The sequence below is a fragment of the Loxodonta africana genome, chromosome 11 (assembly GCF_030014295.1).
Source record: "Loxodonta africana isolate mLoxAfr1 chromosome 11, mLoxAfr1.hap2, whole genome shotgun sequence".
NCBI lineage: Eukaryota > Metazoa > Chordata > Mammalia > Proboscidea > Elephantidae > Loxodonta > Loxodonta africana.
The window spans coordinates 14,157,995-14,180,496 of NC_087352.1; the positions used below are offsets into that span (position 1 = coordinate 14,157,995).

General features: G+C 55.8%; 2 protein-coding genes across 2 annotated transcripts; one reads left to right on the plus strand and one right to left on the minus strand.

Annotated features, from left to right (window-relative positions):
* The first annotated feature begins 1,258 nt into the window (after positions 1–1,258).
* NPAS1 (neuronal PAS domain protein 1) lies at positions 1,259–18,900 on the plus strand. The gene is made up of 11 exons (XM_064293878.1): positions 1,259–1,380; positions 1,909–2,144; positions 10,790–10,863; positions 11,092–11,181; positions 12,145–12,319; positions 14,203–14,318; positions 14,558–14,715; positions 15,251–15,357; positions 16,252–16,399; positions 17,668–17,762; positions 18,420–18,900. The coding sequence occupies exons 1-11, from the start codon at positions 1,259–1,261 to the stop codon at positions 18,896–18,898; spliced, it is 1,800 nt and encodes a 599-aa protein (XP_064149948.1). The 3' UTR covers positions 18,899–18,900.
* Positions 18,901–19,138: 238 nt separating this feature from the next.
* On the minus strand, positions 19,139–21,763 carry TMEM160 (transmembrane protein 160). Its single transcript, XM_064293879.1, has 3 exons — positions 21,407–21,763; positions 20,229–20,321; positions 19,139–19,485 (listed from the first exon to the last, which is right to left on the minus strand). The coding sequence occupies exons 1-3, from the start codon at positions 21,612–21,614 to the stop codon at positions 19,220–19,222; spliced, it is 567 nt and encodes a 188-aa protein (XP_064149949.1). The 5' UTR covers positions 21,615–21,763; the 3' UTR covers positions 19,139–19,219.
* Between the last annotated feature and the right edge of the window lie 739 nt (positions 21,764–22,502).

The following is a 22,502-nucleotide window of genomic DNA, read 5'->3' on the forward strand; positions in this document are numbered from 1 at the left end:
TTAGTGGGCGGGACTCCGCCAGACCTCGCCCCTCGCCGCCAGCGCTGTCCTCGCGTCTCCAAGTCGCCGAGGCCGCGGTGGGCGCCTAGCGCCGCGCGCTGCAGCCCGCGCGCCCCCCGCCCGGCCCGGCCGGGTCTATGGAGCTGTCCCTCCGCGCCGCCCGGCCGGCCCCACGCCGCGCCCTGAGCCTGCCCCGCGGCCGGGTAACGGGGCTCGGGGACCTGCAGGGCGGGGATGCCTGGAGGCTGGCCAGAGAGGACTGGGGACTCCTGGGTCCTGGGGCTGGAGGGGGCAGGACAGGGATGCTTGGTTACTGAAGAAATGGGGGTTGGGGACGTGGACGGCTGGGTTCTGGGCTGAGGAATCTGGACACCTGGTGGGAGAGGTCTGGGGGCGGCCTGGGTGTTAGAGTGAAGGGTGTCCTGCAAGTCTGGTCCTGGGAAAATGAAGACCTAAATGAACACGTTCCCGGTTCTGGGGAGAGATGGAGACCAGGACACCTGGGCCCCGAGGGTCGGGCCCATCCTGACGGCGTCCTGGGAGCTTTAGTTCGGCCCCTGCTCGCACGCCCCAGGGAAGAAGTTGCGGTTAGGGAGATTTACCGGCCCGGGCTTGTGGCACTACCCAGAGGAGCACGGAGCGGGGGGTCCCTGGGCAGGACACGAGGTGGAGTCCCTGCCCTCGTCCCCTCCCCCTCTCCTGAGTCCAGCCTGGGGACTAGGCGCACACAAACCTGGGGAGCTCGGCGCCTAGAGTGGGCTTGGGGGCGGGTCCCCGGGGCAGGGGGGTCCCCGGGCTGGGGCCGAGCGCGCTTGGGCCCGGCGAGCGCCCGCCCCCGCCAGCCTTGGGCATGCTCTGCACGCAGCGCGCGGGCCGGTCCGATCCGTATGCGCGCCGCGTGCGCCCATTGGTATGCGGGAGCCGGCCCGGCGCGGGCGTGAGGCGGGCGCGCTGGCGGGCGGTGCGGGGGAGGCGGCGGCGGGGCACGTCCTCGCCCCGGGGCCGGTCTGGGCCGGGCAGAGCTGCATCTGCGGGCTCCGTCCCCGCGCCTGCAGAGAGGGGAAACTGAGGTATCATCCAGCCCTAGCACCTTGCTAGGCCCCTAAGCCCTAAGCGGACCTCAGTTTGCCTAGAAGGTTAAGGTCTCCCGGGGTCCCCACTGGCAGTGAGCGCTGCTCTGGCTCCTTCCCACTGCAGGAAAAGCGGATCTCGAGCCCCCCAGGCTGCTCTGAGCCCTCCTGAGCAAGCCCGCTCGGAGATGGCGGCGCCCTATCCCAGCAGTGCCGGCGGCGGCGAGGTCAAACGCCGGGCAGGAGATGGGGGCAGCGTCCCGTGGGACTTTCTGCCGGGGCTCACGGTCAAGGCTCCACCCGGACCCTGGTAAGCGAAGGCCCGCCCATCGGGCCGCGGCCCCGCCCCCAGAGAAAGAGGAGTCTTACCTCCCCGGGAGAGTTCACACCCGAGCTTTCTGCCCTGTATCCAGGGGGAGTTCAGGCTCAGATTCCTGCCCCGCCCGTGGGCGAGTTCACACTCAGATTTCTGTCCCTATTTTGCCCCCCGAGAGAATTGATACATAGCCTTCTGCTCCGCCCCCCAATTCACACTCAGCTTTCTGTCCCGGCCTCCTGGGGCTAGAATTTCTAACCCAGGCTTACCAAGCGTTGTCGGATATCCCTCCAGGATCTGATCCCGGTCCCCTACCAAAGAATTTACACTCGGCATTCTTAATCTCTCCCACCTAACCTTCCCCACTCTATACCCAAGGTTCTGCCCCCACCTCTATGTTGAATTCACTCCCGGCCTCCCGTCCCCTCCCCAAGACCCCAGGAGTCTGGTTCGTCCCCTGGCCCCGCTCGCTCCCCTGCTCTTCCGGGCCCCGCTGACGCCCTCTCCGGGCCTCCCGCCCAGCCTACAGGCACAGCGCAAAGAGAAGTCCCGCAACGCGGCGCGCTCACGGCGAGGGAAGGAAAACCTGGAGTTCTTCGAGCTGGCCAAGCTGCTCCCGCTGCCTGGTGCCATCTCAAGCCAGCTGGACAAGGCGTCCATCGTGCGCCTCAGCGTCACCTATCTCCGCCTGCGCCGCTTCGCAGCACTCGGGGCGCCCCCCTGGGGGCTGCGGGCTTCTGGGCCGCCTGCCGGCCTGGGTGAGTGGGCATGCGCGGGAGCTGGGGCCCGGGAGCCCACCCGGGCAGAGCAAAGGATCTGAGCTGGTCAGGCCTCCCCCAGTTAGGCGACCGAGAGGGCGCACGGGTTTTGGAGTCAGCCAGACCTTTTGTGGGCCTATCAGGTGACTTCTGCTCTCCAAGCCTCAGTTTTCCAGTCTCTAAAATGGACACAAAAAAGTTGGGAAGATGTCCTGATTCTGGCCTAAGCAAGGGCCTGGCAACAGCAGGGATAGGACGACTTGTAAACGCAATTATTTTTATTAGAAGATACGAATCATTATGCAAAGGAACCCCTCAGCAACATGGGCAGGACAGGGGAGACCCAGTCTGGGTCTGCCCCCCATTAATGGGCTAGAGACCCCGCACCTGTACCTGAAGGGCCCTAAAGGGGACACAAGGACTCTGGAGTCTGCATTACCGGTTTAGGGGGAGGGAGACAGTATAATATGGCAGGTAAGATGGGGAGCTTCAGGAAAACACACCTGGGTGTCTCATCCCAACTCTACACTTCCCGATATTGTGGCCCTGCGCAGCTCGCAGGTTGAGAATTACCTCCCTGTGCCTCCTTTGTAAAATGGGAATAATGATCAAACCTCCCCAGAAGGCTGAGGAGAGAATTAACCAGGTAATATGTGTAAGCCAGGAGCCCTGGTGGCGCAGGGCTTAAGCACTAGGCTGCTAACCAAAAGGTCAGCGGTTTGAACCCATCTGCACTCTGCCTCGGGGAAGATTTACAGCTTTGGAAACCCTATGGGGGCAGTTCTGCTTTGTCCGGTAGGGTCGCTATGAGTCGGAATGGACTCCACGGCAATAGGTCAGGGTTATGTAGTGAGTAGGACATGCGCGCTCTCTGCCCTTCAGAGTGTGGGAGGCACCAAGCTTTGCTCCCTGACTTCAGCTAAACCGATGTACCCTTTGTGCTTCAGTTTCCTCATCTAAATTATGGAAGCAGGCACTTGGCTTCTTGTTGGGGACCCTTGTAGGACTGGAGATGCCCCCAATGTCTCAACTGGGGCAGGCATGGGAATCCACACAGCACCCTCCACTGTTGTGCCTCCACTTGGTATCAGCCTACAGGCAGGGAGGTCACTGAAATCTGTGGTCTGCCACCCCAGTGCTGGGATCTCTCCAAGCCCCTGCTGGTTTCTGAGCCTCGGATTGCCCATCCAGGCAATGGGGGTGGTGGGTGCCAGCAGGGCCCTTTCAGCCCCCTTTGGTGCCCCCCTTCCCTCCCCAGAGCTTGGGGACAATAGACAAGATGTTTATCCCCCGCCAGCGCACATGTTGTTCGAGGTAATGACAGTAATCAGCGGCACTAATGCGGCATTCTCCCGGTGCCAGTCAATTCGCCTAATTACCGCCTGGGAAGCCGGATTATTTAAATTTAAATGGTGATTTATTGCGAGTTTAATCAATGCTATTTTCTCTCCCCCCTCCTCCCCTGGGGCTGGGGCAGGAGGGGAATTGGAGCCCTTCCAACCCCACCTTGAGGACACCCTCTTCTCTTGGGGGGGGATGTCAGGGGTAGCATGGGGTCTCCTGTCCCTTTTACCTGTGTCCTCAGGTTAACACGATCACTGCCCCTGAGTAATAACAGTAAAGCAGTAAAACATAAAATAGAAGTAATAATAACAGTAACATAACACTCCTTATGTATTTTTTATAATAAATTCTGAATAATTAGAATAAAATTAGAGATCTATATTATACATATTTTCCATATTCTGTGGAGTCACTCGATAATGGAAATGGTTAATCAACATGCTTTCCTCCTAACTGAAGGGTTGGAGGTTCAAGTCCACCCAGAGCCACCTTGGGAGAAAGGCCTGGCTATCTACTGACACACATGGGGTCGCCATGAGTTGGACTTAACTACAACATGTGATATATATTTTCCATATTCTATATTATTATTTCTTTATTGTGCCTTGGCCAGAGCACTCGGAACCCTGTGGGTACAACAGTAGATGCTCAATAAATGCTTCCAACAGCCCTACAAGGTCACCATGGATAACAATACCAGTAAGCCAGTTACCTTTGAATCAACTCCAACTCATGGTGACTCCGTGTGTATCAGAGTAGAACTGTGCTCCATGGGGTTTTCAATAGGTGATTTTTCAGAAGTAGATCACCAGGCCTTTCTTCCGAGGTGCCTCTGGGTGGACTCCAACCGCCAGCCTTTTAGTTAGCAGCCCATTGATTTGCACTAGCCAGGGACTCCATGGATAACAGCAGTCTCCCTATGTTGATTGCTTCACATGTAAACCAAACAAAACCCATTTCTAACTCACAGGAACACTGTAGGACAGAGTAGAACTACCCCATAGGGTTTCCAAAGCTGTAAATCTTTAGGAAGCAGACTGCTGCACCTTTCTTCCACAGGGGGGCTGGTGAATTCCAACTTCCAATCTTTTGGTTAGCAGCTGAGCACTTAACCCCTTCACCACCAGGGCTCCTTACTATATACTATACACAAATTAACTTACTTAGCCCTTTCAAAAATCTTAGGAAGGAGGCACTGTTATAATTCCCATTTTATAGAAGAGGAAAACTGAGGCCCAGAGAGGTGAAGCTGTTTGCCCAAAGTCACACAGCCCAGAGGGGCCCAGCTGAGATTCTAACCCAGGCGGCTGGCTCCAGCATCCACCTTCTCAACCTCCATGCCTGGCATGTTTGTAGGGCTGCAGAGCTGAGTCCTATCTCGCAGGTCTCAGCCTCTGTCTAGGCCTCAGTCTATCACCTGTAAAACAGGGCCACAGGTACAAAGACCAGCCCCAAGCCTCTGAGTCTGGGGAGGACACAGCCTTGACCTCATATTGGCATTCACCATTCATTTGACAAGCACCCATTGAACTCCTTCTTTGGGCCAGGTGCGCTTTGGGGTAGCTGGTACACCACAGAGAAAGGACAAAATCTCTGCCCTCAAGGGTGGGGCAAACAACCCCTGCATACCAGGTTCTTCACCTCCCACCTCCTCTCCCTTCCCTCACCCACACACACTGTTCTTGCTGTTCTTCAGAGAAGCAGGTTCACACCTCAGAGTCTTTGCTGGTGCTGTACCCTCTGCCAGGAACTTCTGTGCCTCAAGCTTTGCAGGCAGGCCTTTCCAGAGCACCAGATTTAAAATGGCAGCCTCCTTCTCTCCCTAGCACCCCCTGCTGTCCTTTCCTGCCTTATTTTCTTCATAGCTCTTCTCATCACCTGACGCTCTATGTTGTTTGGTGCCTTCGAGTCAGTTCAGACTCATGTTGTTGTTGTTGTTAGGTGCTGTCGACTCGGTTCCAACTCATAGCGACCCTATGCACAACAGAAGCAAACACTGCCCGGTCCTGCGCCATCCTTACAATCATTGTTATGCTTGAGCTCATTGGTGCAGCTACTGTGTCAATCCACCTCGTTGAGGGTCTTCCTCTTTTCTACTGACCCTGTACTCTGCCAAGCATGATGTCCTTCTCCAGGGACTGATCGCTCCTGACAACATGTCCAAAGTATGTGAGATGCAGTCTCGCCATCCTTGCCTCTAAGGAGCATTCTGGCCGCACTTCTTCCAAGACAGATTTGTTCGTTCTTTTGGCAGTCCATTCAATATTCTTCCCCAACACCACAATTCAAAGGCGTCAATTCTTCTTCAGTCTTCCTTATTCACTGTCCAGCTTTCACATGCATATTGATGCAATTGAAAATACCATGGCTTGGGTCAGGCTCACCTTAGTCCTCATGGTGACGTCTTTGCTCTTCAACACTTTGAAGAGGTCCTTTGCAGCAGATTTGCCCAATGCAATGCGTCTTTTGATTTCTTGACTGCTGTTTCCATGGCTGTTGATTGTGGATCCAAGTAAAATGAAATCCTTGACAACCTCAATCTTTTCTCGGTTTATCACGATGTTGCTCATTGGTCCAGTTGTGAGGCTTTTTGTTTTCTTTATGTTAGGTGCAATCCATACTGAAGGCTGCGGTCTTTGATCTTCATTAGTAAGTGCTTCAAGTCCTCTTCACTTTCAGCAAGCAAGGTTGTGTCATCTGCATAACACAGGTTGTTAGTGAGTCTTCCTCCAATACTGATGCCCATTCTTCTTCACATAGTCCAGCTTCTCAGATTATTTGCTCAGCATACAGATTGAATAGGTATGGTGAAAGGATACAACCTTGACGCACACCTTTCCTGGCTTTAAACCACTCAGTATCCCCTTGTTCTATCCGAACAACTGCATCTGGATGTAGGTACAGGTTCCTCATGAGCACAGTTAAGTGTTCTGGAATTCCCATTCTTAGCAATGTTATCCATAGTTTGTTATGATCCACACAGTCAAATGCCTTTGCATAGTCAATAAAACACAGGTAAACATCCTTCTGGTATTCTCTCCTTTCAGCCAGGATCCATCTCACTCAGCAATGATATCCCTGGTTCCACATCCTCTTCCGAAACCGGCCTGAATTTCTGGCAGTTCCCTGTCGATATACTGCTGCAGCTGGTTTTGAATGATCTTCAGCAAAATTTTGCTTGAGTGTGATATTAATGATATTGTTTTATGATTTCCACATTCGGTTGGATCACCTTTCTTGGGAATAGGCAGACTCATAGCGACCTCATATGACGGAGTAGAACTGCCCCATAGGGTTTTCTAGGCTGTAATCTTTGTGGGAGCAGACTGCCAGGTCTTTCACCTGCAGTGCTACTGAATTTGAATCGACGACCTTTTGGTTAGCAGCCAAGCACTTGAACATTACGCCACTAGAGCTCCTTTGACACTCTGTATGTTTCATTTATTTATCTTGTTCATTGCATGTCCCTCCCCCACAGCAGGTTGGGTACTGAGCTTAGCATGGTGCCTGAGGCAGAGGGAGGACTCAGTAAAGGATTTGTTGGTGTTACTGGGTGGATAACCCAAGTTCTTCCTAGGCATGACTCGTATTGGCCAATAAATAAGACAGAGATGAGAGAACAAAAAAGGCACCTTTATTTTGTTGTATAAGGAAATGGAATCAGTCAGTGCTTATTGATGCCAAGACTGCTCTCAAGGGCGGGCAGGCGGATTACTTACAAAGGGGTTTAGAAGTAGAGAGTTCATAGAAGTTACGTCAGCAACGTTCTTAATCACACTACGCAGGCTCAATGGGGTTTACGTATGACCTCCAAGCAATACAGCACCGTTGGGGTTCTGTCTCATTGGGTGACTGTGGAATGTGGAACTGGGTGAGGGGAGGAAGGCCAACATCCTGGATCGCAGGTCAGGCATGTCTTCTCTCAGGAGGTGACATTTGAGCTGAGGTCTGAAGGAGGTGAAGGAACCAGCTGTGAGAAGGGCTGGAAGAAGAGCTGTCCAGACAGAGGCAGAAGAAAGTGCGAAGGCCCTGGGGCCAGCAGGAATTAGCTTGAGTGTCTGGAAGGGAATAAGGGGGGCAGGAGATAAGTTGTGCAGGGCCTCGGGGCCCAGGTGAGGCAGGAGCCACGGAGGGCTCTGAGCAGAGAGGGGAAGGATGAAACTCAGGTTCTAACAGGCACCCTCTGCCACATAGGAAACGGCCTGGGTGGGGAGGGGGCATGAGGGTGGGTGCAGGGAGCCTGTGAAGAGATGACTACAATGGTCAAGGTAGGCTATGGGGCAGCTGGACTGGCTGGGGACCCTGAGGTGAGAGGTAGCCGAATTCAGGTGACTCAGTGTAGAAGCCCATGGGACCTGCTCAGGATGGGAGTATGTATGAGAGAAAGATGGCATCGAGGAGGCAGACTCCAATTAGCTATATGGAAGGGTAGGGACGCACAGCATTGCTTATGTAAGACTGCTGCTGACAGTAGCAGGACTTGGGAATCAGGCACCTACGGTATGCTCAGCTGTGCTCAGGAAGCAGACACAAATCCATTGTGCTCTGTCATTAGACCCATTTTACAGATTTTGAGGTGAGGAAAGTACAGGCAGAACTGCCCCTGAGCCTTTCCCATGAAAGCTCAGAATTCCAGGCCTGTTCACAGGGAGCAGCTAGGCACTTTGATGATGGAGAGTTCCCTCTCCCCCAGACAAGCCACGACCTGGTTCAGCAAGTCCCTTCAGGACAATTGACACCTGGAGAATCTCCCCTTTCTCCCCTAGGTCCCCCTTCTCTCTGCCCCATTCTCCCCCTCCCTGCCCCTTAGTCCCCCCCCGCCCCTTAGTCCCCCTCTCTCTGCCCCTTTGTCCCCCTCTCTCTGCCCTTTTGTCCCCCCACTCTCTGCCCCTCAGTCCCCCTTCTCTGCCCCTCAGTCACCCTTCTCTCAGTCTCCCCTCTCTCTGCCCCTCAGTTCTCCCCTCTCTGCCCTTCAGTCCCCCCTCTCTGCCCCTCAGTCCCCCTTCACTCTGCCCCTCAGGCCCCTGTCTCTCAGGCCCTCATTCTTGCCACCATTCCGGGCTCTGCCTTTCAGCCTCCCCTCTGTTTCAAGCTGACTGGGACAGAATGTCCCCAGCGTGGCTCAGCAGACTCAGACTCAGATGAAAAATTCAGCAAATGTTTGTCGAGTGAGGAGAGACGTCTGGGATTTGGACATGGGGAGGGGACAGGGCTGATGGGCCAGGAGAGGGTAGATCTGGGAAGAGTGAAGAGCCACCGGCTGAATTTGGGGACTAGGAGTTGGGATACTGGTGGGGGGAGGGGGAAAGTCTAGGAGTTGGCAGGTTTGGGGAGTAGGTGAGGCTGGGGTGGTAAGACAGTCAGTGATGTTGGCATACTTCAGGGGGTCCCCAGCCCGGGGCCAGGGCTGGCGTTTGGGGAACCGTAGGTCCCTGAGCCCTCCCTCCACGCACCCCCATCCCGTCGCGCCCATTAACGCTGTTAATTGCAGCGGCTCCGTCTGACCCAGGCTGATCCCGTGAGAGGGAAAATGAAGGAATTAGCAAAAATGACAGGGGAAAATTGCGACAATTAGCAAGCGGCATTGTTCCCGCCTGTCACCCGGCTGGTTCACGACGCATCTTGGGGGAGGGGTCCCCACCACTCTCTCCCCCGTTATTTTTCCAGGCGCTCCCGGAGGGGTTGGAGAAAGGGTGCGAACAGCGGAAGATGCTGGGGGCTCTCCTGGGAGAGGGAGGCGTGGCTTCACATTAGGGGGGCCCAGGAGGCGGAGTTCTGATTCTAGTGGGGGTGGGGCAAGGGCGGGGTTTCTCCGCCCGGTTTGGTGAAAAATAGCCATCACAATATTAGTCGAGCCCCGGCTCTTTTCTTGGGAACCCCCGCGTTGTGCCAGGCCTGTCTGCCGGTGAAGTTCACTGAGGGCTCCCAGCAACCCTGCGAGGTTGGCATTCTTTGCAAACCCACTTGACAGATGAGGAAATTGAGGCACAGAGAGGTGAAGGGACTGGTCCCAGGGCACACAGTCAGGGAGAGGCAGCGCCCGGGCTTGACACCACACCTGGGCCCTTAGCTTTGCAGGAACCAGGCTCTTGGGGACCCTCGAGGCCACCCTGTCCCCCCCCCACGGCCACCTCAGTAGAGTGCCTGGATCTCCAGAGGGGTGGTCATTCTCTGCAGAGTCAGGAGGGCATCCAGGACCGAGGGGTCTCTATTGAGGCTTAGCAGGGTGGTGACCCCAGCATGAGGTCTGGGGTCCACTGTGGTGGGGTGGGTCAAGGGGTGTGTCTCTCTTTGTCTCTGTCTCATTCTCCATCCCAGCCTCTCCATCATTTGTATATCTGTCTCTTAGTATATGTATCTTTTCCTGTCTCTCCATCTCTTTGTCTCTTCCCCCCCCCCCCATCTCTGTCTCGATTTCTCTGTGTCTTTATCTTTCTCCAAAGTCCCTGGGTGGCACAAATGGTTTGCACTGGACTACTAAAAAAAAAAAAAGTTGATACTTCAAACCCACCCAACAGTACCATGGAAGAAAGGCCTGGCAGTTTGCCTCCATGAAAATCACCACCAAGAAAACCCTATGGAGCAGTTCTGCCCTGTAACATGAGGTCACCATGAGTTGGAGTCAACTCGACAGCAATGGGTTTATATCTGTCCCCGTCCCTATTTCTTATCTCTGTGGGTGTCCCTCTTTTCATTTATTTGTCTCTCTGTGTCTTTGTCTCTCACACTGTCAGTCTCTTGTCTGCCTCCTTCTCACCGTTCAGGTCTGAGCTCAAATGCCCCCTCCTTCAGGTCTCACCCTATTATTCTATATGTCACATCAACATCACCCCTTTGTTTCTTCATAGTGCCAGCCACAAATGATAATTCCATATTTGTTGGTTTCTTGCTTGTTGTTCATCTCCTCCTGGCCTGGGAGCACCATGAGGGCAGGGCCAGGGCTCCGCTGGTCACCTCTGTGTCCCTAGTACAGGGCCCGACACCGAGAAGGTGCTCATGGAGTATTTGCTGGATGGATGGATGAAAAATGAACGCATGACTGAGTCTCTGCATCGCCTGGACGTCTCTCTGTCCCTGTGTGCCTTAGTTTCTCTGTTTGTCTCCCTATCCCACTCACCTCTGCTCCTCCCACCCCTTCCCACACCCAGGTCACCCCCTCCACAGGACCCAGGGAACTCGGACCCCCAATATGCGAAGGTGGCTACACAACCCGAGGGGGGAAGGGGAGGTTTGTAAGGTGGCACCCTGTGGGCTTGCTCAGACCAGCAGGCCCCGGTCTCACGCCCTCCCCTCCGCCCCAGCCCCAGCCCCCAGGGCCTCCACTGCGCTCGTCTCCGACGTCTTCGAGCAGCACCTGGGAGGACACATCTTGCAGGTGAGGCTCCTTCCCGGCCTGCTGCTCCTTGCTGCCATCTGTTGGCCTCCTCGGAACTGCAGCCATTTCTTCAGCATCCATCCTGCCCTCGCCCCGGAAGCCCCCTCCCCACCAGGATAATCCATCCTAGTCGGAGCCTCAGGTTTCAGAACCTCTCTTACCACATGTCAGCCAGACAGATGGACGCCAGGTTCTTCCCTGTCCCCTCCCTGTCTCTCATCTCTCTAGTCCCTGGACGGCTTCGTCTTTGCCTTGAACCAGGAGGGAAAGTTCCTCTACATCTCAGAGACTGTCTCCATCTATCTGGGTCTCTCACAGGTAAGGGGCCCCAGAGGCCATTTCGCTCGCTGGGCCGACGCATGCCCTCTCTCTCTCTTGGCCTCACCATCCCAGCTTGAAAAAATACTTTGATAGTTTTTACAAAGATGTTGGCAAATGGTAAATTTGGGAAACTCAGTGAAGTGGTCATTCGTCCTTTGTGAACAGCTTTTCAGTGAGTTATCAGGGTCCTGGGAGGAAGACCTGAAGGAAGGGGAATTTGGACAAGAGGAAAGGAGGGAGGGCTAAAAGAAAATGTTTGAAGGCTAGACCAAGGCTGGCGTGGGGGAGGGCTTCATGGAAGGAGGAGTTCAGAGGGATGAGGTGAGAAAGGCATGTGACCCTAAGCTGAGGGGAAGTGGGAGCCATGGGAGGTGTCTGAGAGGAGGAGGAGCAAGGTCGGATGAGTAACTTGTAGAGGGGTATTTGAGTGGACAGGAGAGACTGAAGGTCAGAAGGCCAGCAAGGAACCTGGGGCAGGACAAAGTGGGGAGAGATGGAAGCCTGGACTGGGGGGCAGAGTGGAGAGAAAGGGGCTGCTGCAAGGAGGCTTTGGAGGTAGAACTAAATATATAATGTTTTGAAGTTTGGAAACCGTTCTTCTGCTTATATCCTGAGTTCCACTCCAACTAGGATACCCAGTGGTTCGTGTCAGGAAACAGTTTTCGCTGTGTGGGTGGTCAGAGTTGGGAAAATGGAGGCTAATGACAACCTCTCAACACACACACACCCTCTAACAGATTAGGCATAGGAAGAAAAATTCTTAATATTCCCTGGATATGAAGTAGAGAAGGCACGGAAAGTTTTTATCTTGCCTAAAAAAAAAGTAAAAACTTTCTAATTAAAAACACAAGACAGGCACGAAGCGCACCTGCGTGTAGGAGAGTGAGCCTGAGGCTAGCGGGCGGGCGAGTGACCCGTGCGGGTGCATCTCACACTTGCATTTTACTCCACCACCGGCAGGTGGAGCTGACGGGCAGCAGCGTCTTCGACTACATCCATCCTGGAGACCACTCCGAGGTGCTGGAGCAGCTGGGGCTGCAGGCGCCCACACCCGGGCCCCCCACCCCGCCCTCCATCTCTTCCTCTTCTTCCTCCTCCTCCTCTTCCTCGTCGCTGGTGGAGACCCCTGAAATTGGTAATTCAAAGGGCCGCCAGAGAATGAGGCCTGAGGCACATCAGGGGGTATTGTGTATGCTGTATCGAGCTATGCTTTGCTTATACAAAAACTTGTGCAAAGCATTTTTGTAATATGAATTAGAGCTGAAAAGGAGGTGGTGAGACTTGGCTCCCTAAAATTGTCTGAGCTTCCTAAGATTGCTGGCTCCCCAAGCTTTGAGCTTTAGAAAGACCCCTTTGGCTGCCGAATAGAGGTGGCACTGGCTTTGGGAATAACAACAGAGACTTGTTGGCATTTCCATTGTGCTGTTGCTCTAAGTACATAATTGCACCAAATCTCACCACAACCCTACAAAGTAAAAGCTATAATTATCCCCCTGTTTACAGAGGAGGAAACTGAGGTACAGCACAGAGAGGTTGAGTGCCCAAGGTCACACAGCTGTAAGTGGTTGAGTTGGACTTGGACCCAAGCTTTTTTGGTTCCAGGATCTGGGCTCTTAGCCCCTCTCTCCAGCGGGAAATTCCACCTGCATGTTGGAGAGGGAGGGCGTTGGGGATGACTTAATGTTCCTTTAGCTCTGAGACACTGGGAGAATCTGTGGTTAACTTTGCTATAAATAGGATTTTCTTATATTGGGTTTGCTTAACACCGAAAATACCTGGAATATTAGCAGTGCTTGCAAGCCTGGGGAGTTGTTTGTGGCAACTGTTTAAGACTGTTTGAGAGTGTGACTGTGTTTGTACCTAAGTGTGGGGTATAAGGTCATCTGTGTGTGAGTGTATTTATTAGACTGTGAGCCCTGGAAGGAGTCCTGGTGGAACAATGGTTAAAGCATTCAGCCGCTAACTGAAAGGATGGCAGTTTGAACCCATCTGTGGCTCTGCAGGAGAAAGGTGTGGCAGTCGGCTTCCATAAAGGTCACAGACTTAGAAACCTTAGGGGCCAATTCTACTCTGTCACAGGGGCTCACTATGAGTCAGAATGGACTTGATGGCACCCCCAACAACATAATGGGGTTTACAGAACAATCTGGATTTCTGAATCTTACTTGTCACTATTCCCTGAGGCCCTGCTCTGGGGGTGGCCCCAGGTAGGGTGGCGCCGTGGATAATGTGGTGACCAAGCCAGTTCTTGGCCTGCCTTCTTGGAGCTCCCAGTCAAGTGGGGGACACAGACCTGTTCCCAGAGAATGAGGACTCAGAGTAGGTGGGGCTCGGATGAGAGAGCCCAGAGGGGGCACCTGACCCAGCCTGGTGGTCAGGGAGAGCTTCCTGGAGGAGGAGACAGCTTAGCTGAGACCTGGAGGATGTAGCTAGAGATGGTGTCACCAGGAGGTAGATCTTGCCAAATTTTTAGGCCATAGTGAAGAGCTGAAAAGGACAAAACAGATAAGCGCTCGGTTGCTAATTGAAAAGTTGGTGGTTTGAACCCACTCAGCGGCTCCATGCGAGAAACACCTGGCAATCTGCTCTGATAAAGATTACAGCCTAGAAAACTCTATGGGGAAGATCTAGTCTGCCTCATGGGGTGGCCATGCCCCACGACGAGAGTGACCAGTGGAACCTAGGGAATCAGGTGTGGGAACCAGACCACACAGGAAATCGACTTGACAGCACCTAACAACAGTGAAGAGCTGGGCTTTCTCCCATGGGCCCTGGGGAGCCAGAGCAGGTACTGAGGAGAGAAGGGACGGGGTCAGATTTGAGCTTTAGAGAGACCCCTTCCCTCTGACTGCTCAGTGGAGGGAAGGTTATTGTGTGACATCAGTGAGCTTGCGTCTCTATGGGGGAGTGGGTGGCCTGGGGTGTCTCCCACATCCTGGCTGGCTCTGCAAGGGCAAAGGTGGCCCATATGTTTCTCCTCTTCAGGACCCCATAACCTTCCTTCCCTCTCCACCCCAGAGGCCAGCCTCGCCCAGGTGCCCCCATCCGCCTGGGTCCAGGAGCGCTCCTTCTTCATCCGCATGAAATCCACTCTCACCAAGCGGGGGCTGCACGTCAAGGCCTCAGGGTATAAGGTAGGTGTGCCTTTTCTGGTCCTAGCCTGGGACTCCCACTTCCCCTGGTGGTCCAATGAAACCAGGCCGGTGGCTGTGGCTTCTAGGAGCCTCCAGTCCTGAAGAAGTCCCCCAGCTATGCCCCATACCCAAAGGTTACCAGTGGAACTTTGGGAACCAGGTCTGGGAACTGCCTGGTGGCCTGGGTATGGTCTCCACCCCCCACCCCCGTCCCCTCCAACCATGCCCACTGCCGGCAGGTCATCCATGTGACCGGACGCCTTCGGGCCCGCGCCCTGGGCCTCGTGGCCCTTGGCCACACGCTGCCCCCAGCCCCACTGGCAGAGCTGCCGCTGCATGGCCACATGATCGTCTTCCGCCTCAGCCTGGGTCTCACCATCCTTGCTTGTGAGAGCAGGTACCTGGGTCGGGGCAGATGGGGGTACAGGAGAGTGGGGTACGTGGGGAAGTGAGGGAGCCCGGCTCTATGGGCACTGGGGAGCCATGGGCAGCAGAAGAGCAGGAGGGACAGGGTGCGTGAAGAAGGCAGTAAAGGAGGGGAATCCAGACAGGGGCTGGGGGCAGAGCCTTTGAGGTAGAGGGCGGGTCCAAGCCCTCCTTTGAGGGTTGACTCTGTGAAGCCCTGCTGCTCCCTGACCCTATTTCTTTTTGGCCTCTCATTTCTCGTCCATTTTCTCTCCTGTGCTGCGCGGTGGGGAAACATTATATAGTAAAATATTCCCCACGCTGAGCACCTCCAGAGTGCTTGGATGCTCATAGCCACCTGAGGAAGGGGCACTATTATTATACCCACTTTTCAGAGGGGGAAACTGAGGCCCAGAGCACCCAAGAGCTGGGTTGGAGCCCAGGGTGACTCGAGCCGAAACTGCCTCTTCTCTCCCACCCCATGGACTTGGACCTCGTCTCTTCTCCTCGTCACCCCCTTCCCTCAGAGTCAGCGACCACATGGACCTGGGGCCCTCGGAGCTGGTGGGTCGCAGCTGCTACCAGTTTGTCCATGGCCAGGATGCGGCGAGAATCCGCCAAAGCCACCTGGACCGTGAGAACACCCCTCTCCCCTGTCTACCCCACTCCAGACCTGAGCACCCCCAATGCCCTGGTCTCTGGAAGTCCTTCTTCAGGACTGACTACATTCCCTCCTGCTGCATCTCCAGCCCCAGGGGGTCAGCTGGGCACAGGCAGAGCAGCAAGGAGACTGAACAATGGCTGAGGACATGGGTGGGAGTAAGGGAGGCTGTGGGATCTCTGAGCTACCCTTAAAGATCCAGGAGGCCTTGATGCCTCTTGGTCTGACTGTACTTCTGCCTCTCTCTCCTCCTCACTATCCCACCCATTCTGTTTCCCGGTCTCCTGTCCATCTGTCTCTCTCTGCACCTGTCTCCCTGTCTCTCTCTGCACCTGTCTCCCCATCTCTCTCTGTACCTGTCTCCCTGTCTCTCTCTGCACCTGTCTGCCTCTCTCTGCACCTGTCCCCCCGTCTCTCTCTGCACCTGTCTCCCTGCCTCTCTCTGCACCTGTCCCCCCGTCTCTCTCTGCACCTGTCTCCCTGCCTCTCTCTGCACCTGTCCCCCCGTCTCTCTCTGCACCTGTCTCCCTGCCTCTCTCTGCACCTGTCCCCCCGTCTCTCTCTGCACCTGTCTCCCTGCCTCTCTCTGCACCTGTCCCCCCGTCTCTCTCTGCACCTGTCTGCCTGACTTTCTCTGCACCTGTCTGCCTGTCTCTTTCTGCACTTGTCCTCCCGTCTCTCTCTGCACCTGTCTCCCTGTCTCTCTCCCTGTCAACCTCTCTCTGCTGCTCTTTCTCTCCTCTCTGTCCACCTCTTTGTCTACCTGTTTCTGTCTCCTACCTGTCTACCTGTCTCCTTCTCTGACCGTCTCACCCCCACCCCCACCCCATTCCTCCCGGTTTCTCCCCATCCCTGGGCCGGACCCAGTGCTGGACAAGGGTCAGGTGATGACCGGTTACTACCGTTGGCTGCAGCGTGCTGGGGGCTTCGTGTGGCTGCAGTCTGTGGCCACCGTGGCTGTGAGTGGCAAGAGCCCTGGGGAACGCCATGTGCTCTGGGTCAGCTACGTGCTTAGGTGAGGGCTGCGCCCATGCCTCCCACAGGGCTCCAAGCCCAGATGTCTGGAATCTGCTTGGGGTGGGGGTTCCTTAGTAAGGGCATCTAGAAGAGGACACAGCTGAGGGAGGAGTGTGAACACATGAAGGGGGAGTGGTAGAGTGGAAACAAAGGCCTAGAGGCTGGAATGAGGCAGAGAGGAGTTCCCAGAGGATAGTATTTGTGCGGGAAGCAGGAGCAAGTTCACAGTGGTCCCAGTGGAGAGCTGAACTTGATTCTGGGGGCACCAGGGAGCCATGGTAGGCTCCAGCCAGAGGAGGGCCACAGAACAGAGCAATTCATGAAAAGAAGATGGGGTGGGGAAAGGCATTCCAGGCAGAGGGCACAGCATAGGCAAAGGCTCAGAGCGAGAGCCTGACCCATCTGAGAAACGGAAGGCCATGAATGGGGCTGGAATATGAAGTAGTGAGCAATGACGCTGAGGAGACGGCAGGGCCAGCTCATGCAGAGCCTTTTATCCCAAGGGCACTGGGAGCCATGGAAGGCCTTAGAGCTAGAGAGAGGGATGCAGTGGCTGCTGTGTACAGGGCGGACTGAAAGGACAAGATGGGGCTAGGAGACCAAGGAGGAGGCTGAGGCAGGTACCTGAGTAGGTGTGGACATCTCTGAACCAGGGCAGGGCTGACAGGACATTTAAGAGGAACAGACAGGTTCTGGGCCATGGCTGGCTCTGAGGGTGGAGGAGGGGAGGAGGCCACCTGCTGCCCAGGTCTGTCTTTGTTGGGCCTAGCTTTGGGCCCCTGGACGAGAAGCAGGTTTGGGAGGGCGAGAAGTCAGGTGAGCGGGATGTACCTGGGGAATGCCCAGGAGGCCACTGGGTGCTCACTGGAGAGGGCAAGCTGGGCTGGATGCCCAGGTCATGCAAGGCCTTCTATCCCAGGGTCACTAGGGAGCCATAGAGGGCTTTAGAGCTGGAGAGGGGCACAGTCAAATTGGCTTTTTGAGAAGACCCCTCTGGTTGCTGTGTAGAAGGGGGACTGAGGGGACAAGACGGGCCTTCAGTGCCTCAAGGAAAGGGCACCCCCTCATGAAGTGTGTCTACACTTACCGATGAGGGAGGGACTCTACAGTCCCCACAGGTGGTCTACACTCACCAGTGGGGGCAAGAGTGAAGGGCTCTACACTTACTGCTGGGGGAGAGATGGGCAGGATGGGAGTTTACTCTCCGCAGAGGCCGGGCAGCTTGAGGACCCTGTGCTTCCAACCCTGACTGTGTCTTGTCCCCAGCCAAACCGAGGGGGACCAAACGCCTCTGGACACCTTTCAGCTTCCGGCCAGGGTGGCCCGTGAGGACCCATCCAGCCCTGAGCCAGAGCCCATAGGTAAGCCCCACCTCCCACCTTGGCCCTGGGGAAGCTCCGAGGGAACTTTCAGGGCTGAGTCACCCACCCTGGTAGCCACCAGCCACACGTGGGTATTTACATTTAAGTGAAATTGAACTAAAATGAAAAATGCAGTTCATCAGTTATACTTGCCACAATTCAAGGGCTCAGCAGCCCCGAGTGGCCGGCGGCTCCCACGCTGGACAGTGCAGGTCTAGATCACAGAAAGTCCTCCTGAACAGCACACGTCTAGGCTTTTCAATCCCAGCTCTACTGGCATCTAGGGCCAGAAGATTCTTTCTTGTTGAGGCTGTTCACCCACCTGAGGCCACCCCCAACCCAGATGTGGAAACTAAAAATGTCTCCAAACCACGCCAGTTGCTGTCGAGGCGATTCTGACTCATAGCAACCCTGTAGGACAGGGTGGAACTGCCCCATGGGGTTTCCAAGGCTGTAATCTTTCAGAAGGAGACTGCCACATCTTTCTCCTGTGGACCGCTCGTGGGTTTGAACCACCGGCCTTTCAGTTACCAGTCGAGTGTGCTTAACCCCTGTGTAAAACAGCACTCGAGTCCTGGCCCCATTCCACAGATGGGAAGACTGAGGGCTAGGAACATACACACACACCCAATGCTCTCCAGAATCTTCCTCTTCCAGAACCAGACTCTCCAGTGGATAGGAAGCAGACTGTGCCCCAGGACAAGGACGAGCCCCCCCAGACCCGGGGCAAATGCATAAAGGTGGAGCCTGGCCAAGGGGAGACTAAAGACCCTGAGGACAGTGGGGATGAGGCACCATCCGGCCACCCAGCCCCGCCAGGCCACCCAGCCCCGCCACAGTCCGAGTTTACTTCTGTCATCCGGGCAGGGGCACTGAAGCCAGATGTGGTGCGGCCGTGGGGCCTGGCACCTCCTGGGGAGCCCCCGCCGTCTGTGTTCCATGTGGGCTTCCTGCCCCCCGCCATGCGAAGTCTGTGCACGCCAGGCACCATCCGCTATGGCCCCACGGAGCTGGGCCTCATGTACCCGCACCTGCAGAGGCTGGGCCCGGGCCCTGCTCGCCCAGAGGCCTTCTACCCGGCTCTGGGCCTGCCCTACCCTGGGCCCACAGGCACCAGGGGGCAGAAGGGGGACTGAGAGTGGCCAACAGAGCTGGACCTTGGGGGACAGGGCAGGAGCCAAGGGGACAGGGGACCAGGCTCTCATGGTCCTGGAGAATTAAATGCCCGCTCTTCCTTATGTGACGCAGTCCCTGGGGGCTGTGGGTGCCTCTCTCCTTTTCTTTCTCCTGTTATCTCTGCCCCTTATCTCCCACACTGGCCATCTCCTCCCCCTGTGTGTCACCCTCCCCGACAGAGCACGCACCACCACTCAGAATTTGGAGGAGGGAAGGGTTGGTTTTTAATGTCCCAGTCTGCAGGCCCTGGGCCGTCCAGCACCCAGGGACAGCAGCCGCAATCACTCAGACGGTGGCCGTCCCGCCTCGTCGGGGCCTTCAGTGGTGGCCGTCCCGTCGTCCTCGGGCACCAGCTCCACGTCCAGCTCGAGCTGGCCCATGTAGAGGCCAACTGCACAGGCCCAGAGCAGGCCGGCTGCCAGCACAGCTGCGACCCCTGCGGCTGCACCCCCCAGTGAGAGCTGCATGGGTCCCCGCAGTGCAGCCAGGCCCACGGCATAGGAGGCGCCGCCCCACACCACACACAGGCCGCCTAACAGGAAGAAGCCTGTGGGGAGAGGACAGAGGCCTGGTCAGCGGAGGGGAGGGTCTGCTCTCAGGCTGGGGCTGCAGTGGTCAAGGAGGGGATGGGACGGGGAAGTAGGGGACAGAGGAAGGACTGAGGGTGCTGCACACAAAGTATGTTCAAGAGGTCACAGGTGGCGTCACAGGCTCAGTTGGGGCTAGAAAGGGGATGAGGCAAACTCAAGGTCAAGGTGGGGGTTTGGGACTAATACAGACAGAGCCAGGGTCAGGGGCATGAGAGGCTATCAGAGGGGGTATCTAGGACTTGCCAAAACTGCCCTGGCTAAGAACCACAGGTCTAGACTACTGAGCCTGGCCCCATTCCACAGATGGTGAGACTGAGGGCTGGGAACACACACACTCACAGTCCCTCCAGAGTCTCCCTGGAGCCCAGGAACAAAGGAGGGGCTGGGGGGTTGTTGTGACAGCAAAGATGGGTATGCAAGTGCAGGGGCAGGCCAGGGATTTGGCCAGTACAGGTGCCTGGACTTGGACCCTCATCTTGCCCTGGGCCATCACTAGGATCTCAGATGTGCCCACGAGGTAGGGGTGGGGTGGGTGAGTGGTCTACATTCACCACTGAGGGTGGGGGGAGTATGGAGGTGGGAAGGTGCAGGAGAGTCTACACTAGCCCATGAGTTGGAGCGGAGTTCTACATGCCCCAGGGAGAGAGGGAGCATCCACACTCCCTGGGGTGGGGGGGTGAGAGTGGGGGTCTGCACTCACCATATGCTGCTTCCCGACCCATGTCACTCTGCATGAAGGAGATGACCCCAATGCCTGAGGCCAGGAGGCCATTGCGGAACCAGGAGAGGAAAGCTGGAGGGAGGGAGGGATGGGGTAGGGGCTTCAGCATTGGCCCAAACCTTGCCTCCAAGACCCCTCTCCACCCAGCATCTCAAAGCCAAACCAAGGGGCCTCCCCCTCATCCAACCCATTCCTAATCCTCACCCGTGCCAGAACACCCCCACTCAACCCATCCCCCAAGTCCTCTTCCCCCCCCCACCCCGCCCCTCCTCGGAGCCCCTCCCGAGCCCTTCAAAGCCAACTGGACGGGATCTGGGGGACGGTCTTAACCAAAATTGCAGAATCTAAGTCCGAGGACAGGAAGACCCCAAGGGATCATCTTGATCAGCCCCCTCGCCACGTGTGTACCCCCATGACTGTCTCCCACTTTTTTCTCAGGCCTCTGGGACAAACTGTCCGCCTACCTCTTGGCCTCTCTCCAGTCTCCCCCTTCACCTTTCCTCAAATGCCACCGTCTCCTACCAGTACTGCCTTCCTCAACCCCATCTACGAGTCCCTGGTATGGCGCTAACAGCGCAGACCAGTTACAATCCCCCTGCCCCAATGCCACCCTGTAGTAGATGCCAGGTACTCCCCAACCTCGACTCTCTCACGTGAAGCCCCGCCCCCTGCAGCCCGGATCGCCCCTCCGTCCAATTAGCGGAGAGTTTCTCTCCTATTGGTTGTTCCCCCCTCCAATCAGAAACTTCCCTCTTCTTCGGTGGGATCAACATTCGCGCCTATGCAGAGTGGTCGCCCCATGTATCCGAATTGGCCTCTGCAACGCAGTCGTCCCCCACCTTGTAGATAGCTCCCCAGACCTTAGCTCCCCGGAAGACTCTCTCATTCAGACGAGCCCTGTTCTGTCAGGATGCCTTCCCTCACCGGACCCACCTCTGCAATCCCTGGTGCACCCAGCAAACCCGGACCCACCGTCCAATCCGCAAGCTTTTCCATCCGGACAGGCTGCAGTGTGGCTGCCAGCGCGTCCCTGCGCTTACACGGAAGCCCTTCTCACTCCTGATCCCTGGCCTGGTTTCCACCAGACGCCCACCCCACCCCCCACTCACATGCTCAGACCCCCCTGCCATCCGGACCGACCCCAGCCCCTGCCCAACCTGTCTCATGCGCCTTCCGGAGGAGCCAGGCATCCGCGCGATCCAGCTCGGACACGGGGGGTGGGGAAGCCCCCGCGCGGGGGCCGTGGCCGGGGGCGAAGGATCCCCGGGAGCCCCCGCTCCGAGGCCGCGGTGGCGGCAGCAGCGCCCCCCGGAAGCGGAGTCGGGCCAGGCGGACAGCCCGAGCCCACCACCAGCCGCCTCCCATGTTTCGCACTACGGCCGCCGCTCGTCGCCCCGCCCCACGAGCCTCTTGTAGGCTGCAGCGCGCATCACTCAGGTTTAGTGGCTCGCCTATTGCTTATGCGCTTGCCCGTCAGACTCTGTGCCCACTGTCCATTGGTCGGAATGGCGGTGGTTCCCTCCTCTGTCATTTTGCCGGCAGTGCGAGTCCCAGCTTGCCTTTGCTGCTGGACTACGAATCCCAGAGTTCATTGCGGCTGAGGAAGTTCAGTCTTCGGGAGCTTGCGGCGCGATGTCTGCTAGGACTTGTAGTTTTGGTTGATAGCTTTTATCCCAAGGGCCAAAACAAAACAGGGCGCTCAACTTTAAGCCTGTGCAAAATCTTGGAGACTTCAGAGGGGAAAGTAAAACTCACCATTAATTCCACCAATGAGCGGCTACTGCTAATATTTTTGTTGTATTCCTGTCTAGTCTTTTATCTATACAGATATAAAATGATACTGCCTTTGATAAAAAAAATTTTTTTTTTTTTTTCACATAACAATATATCGTGAACATTACCCTGTGGCACTGAATGCTTTTCCACAGCATTATATTTTAAATTTTATTTAGTTTTCTAAATACTGATTTTGAACATGGTACAAAACGCAAACGGTACAAAAGGGTCTAATGAAAAGTATTTCTCCCATCCCTTCCACAGCCAGCCAGTTTCGGCAGCCCTTCCACAGAACCATGTTTAATGGTTATTGATACATTGTAAGAACTTTGTTGGACACCTACGTTGTTGCTAATTTTCCCCACTATCCGCTATAAACGACTGTAGTTTGCCTTAAAGTCTAAGCTTCTAGTCTTAGTCAGCAGGGACATGATCACTGTGTCATAACAAGCGATATACTTCCTTGTTTCTGGCCTC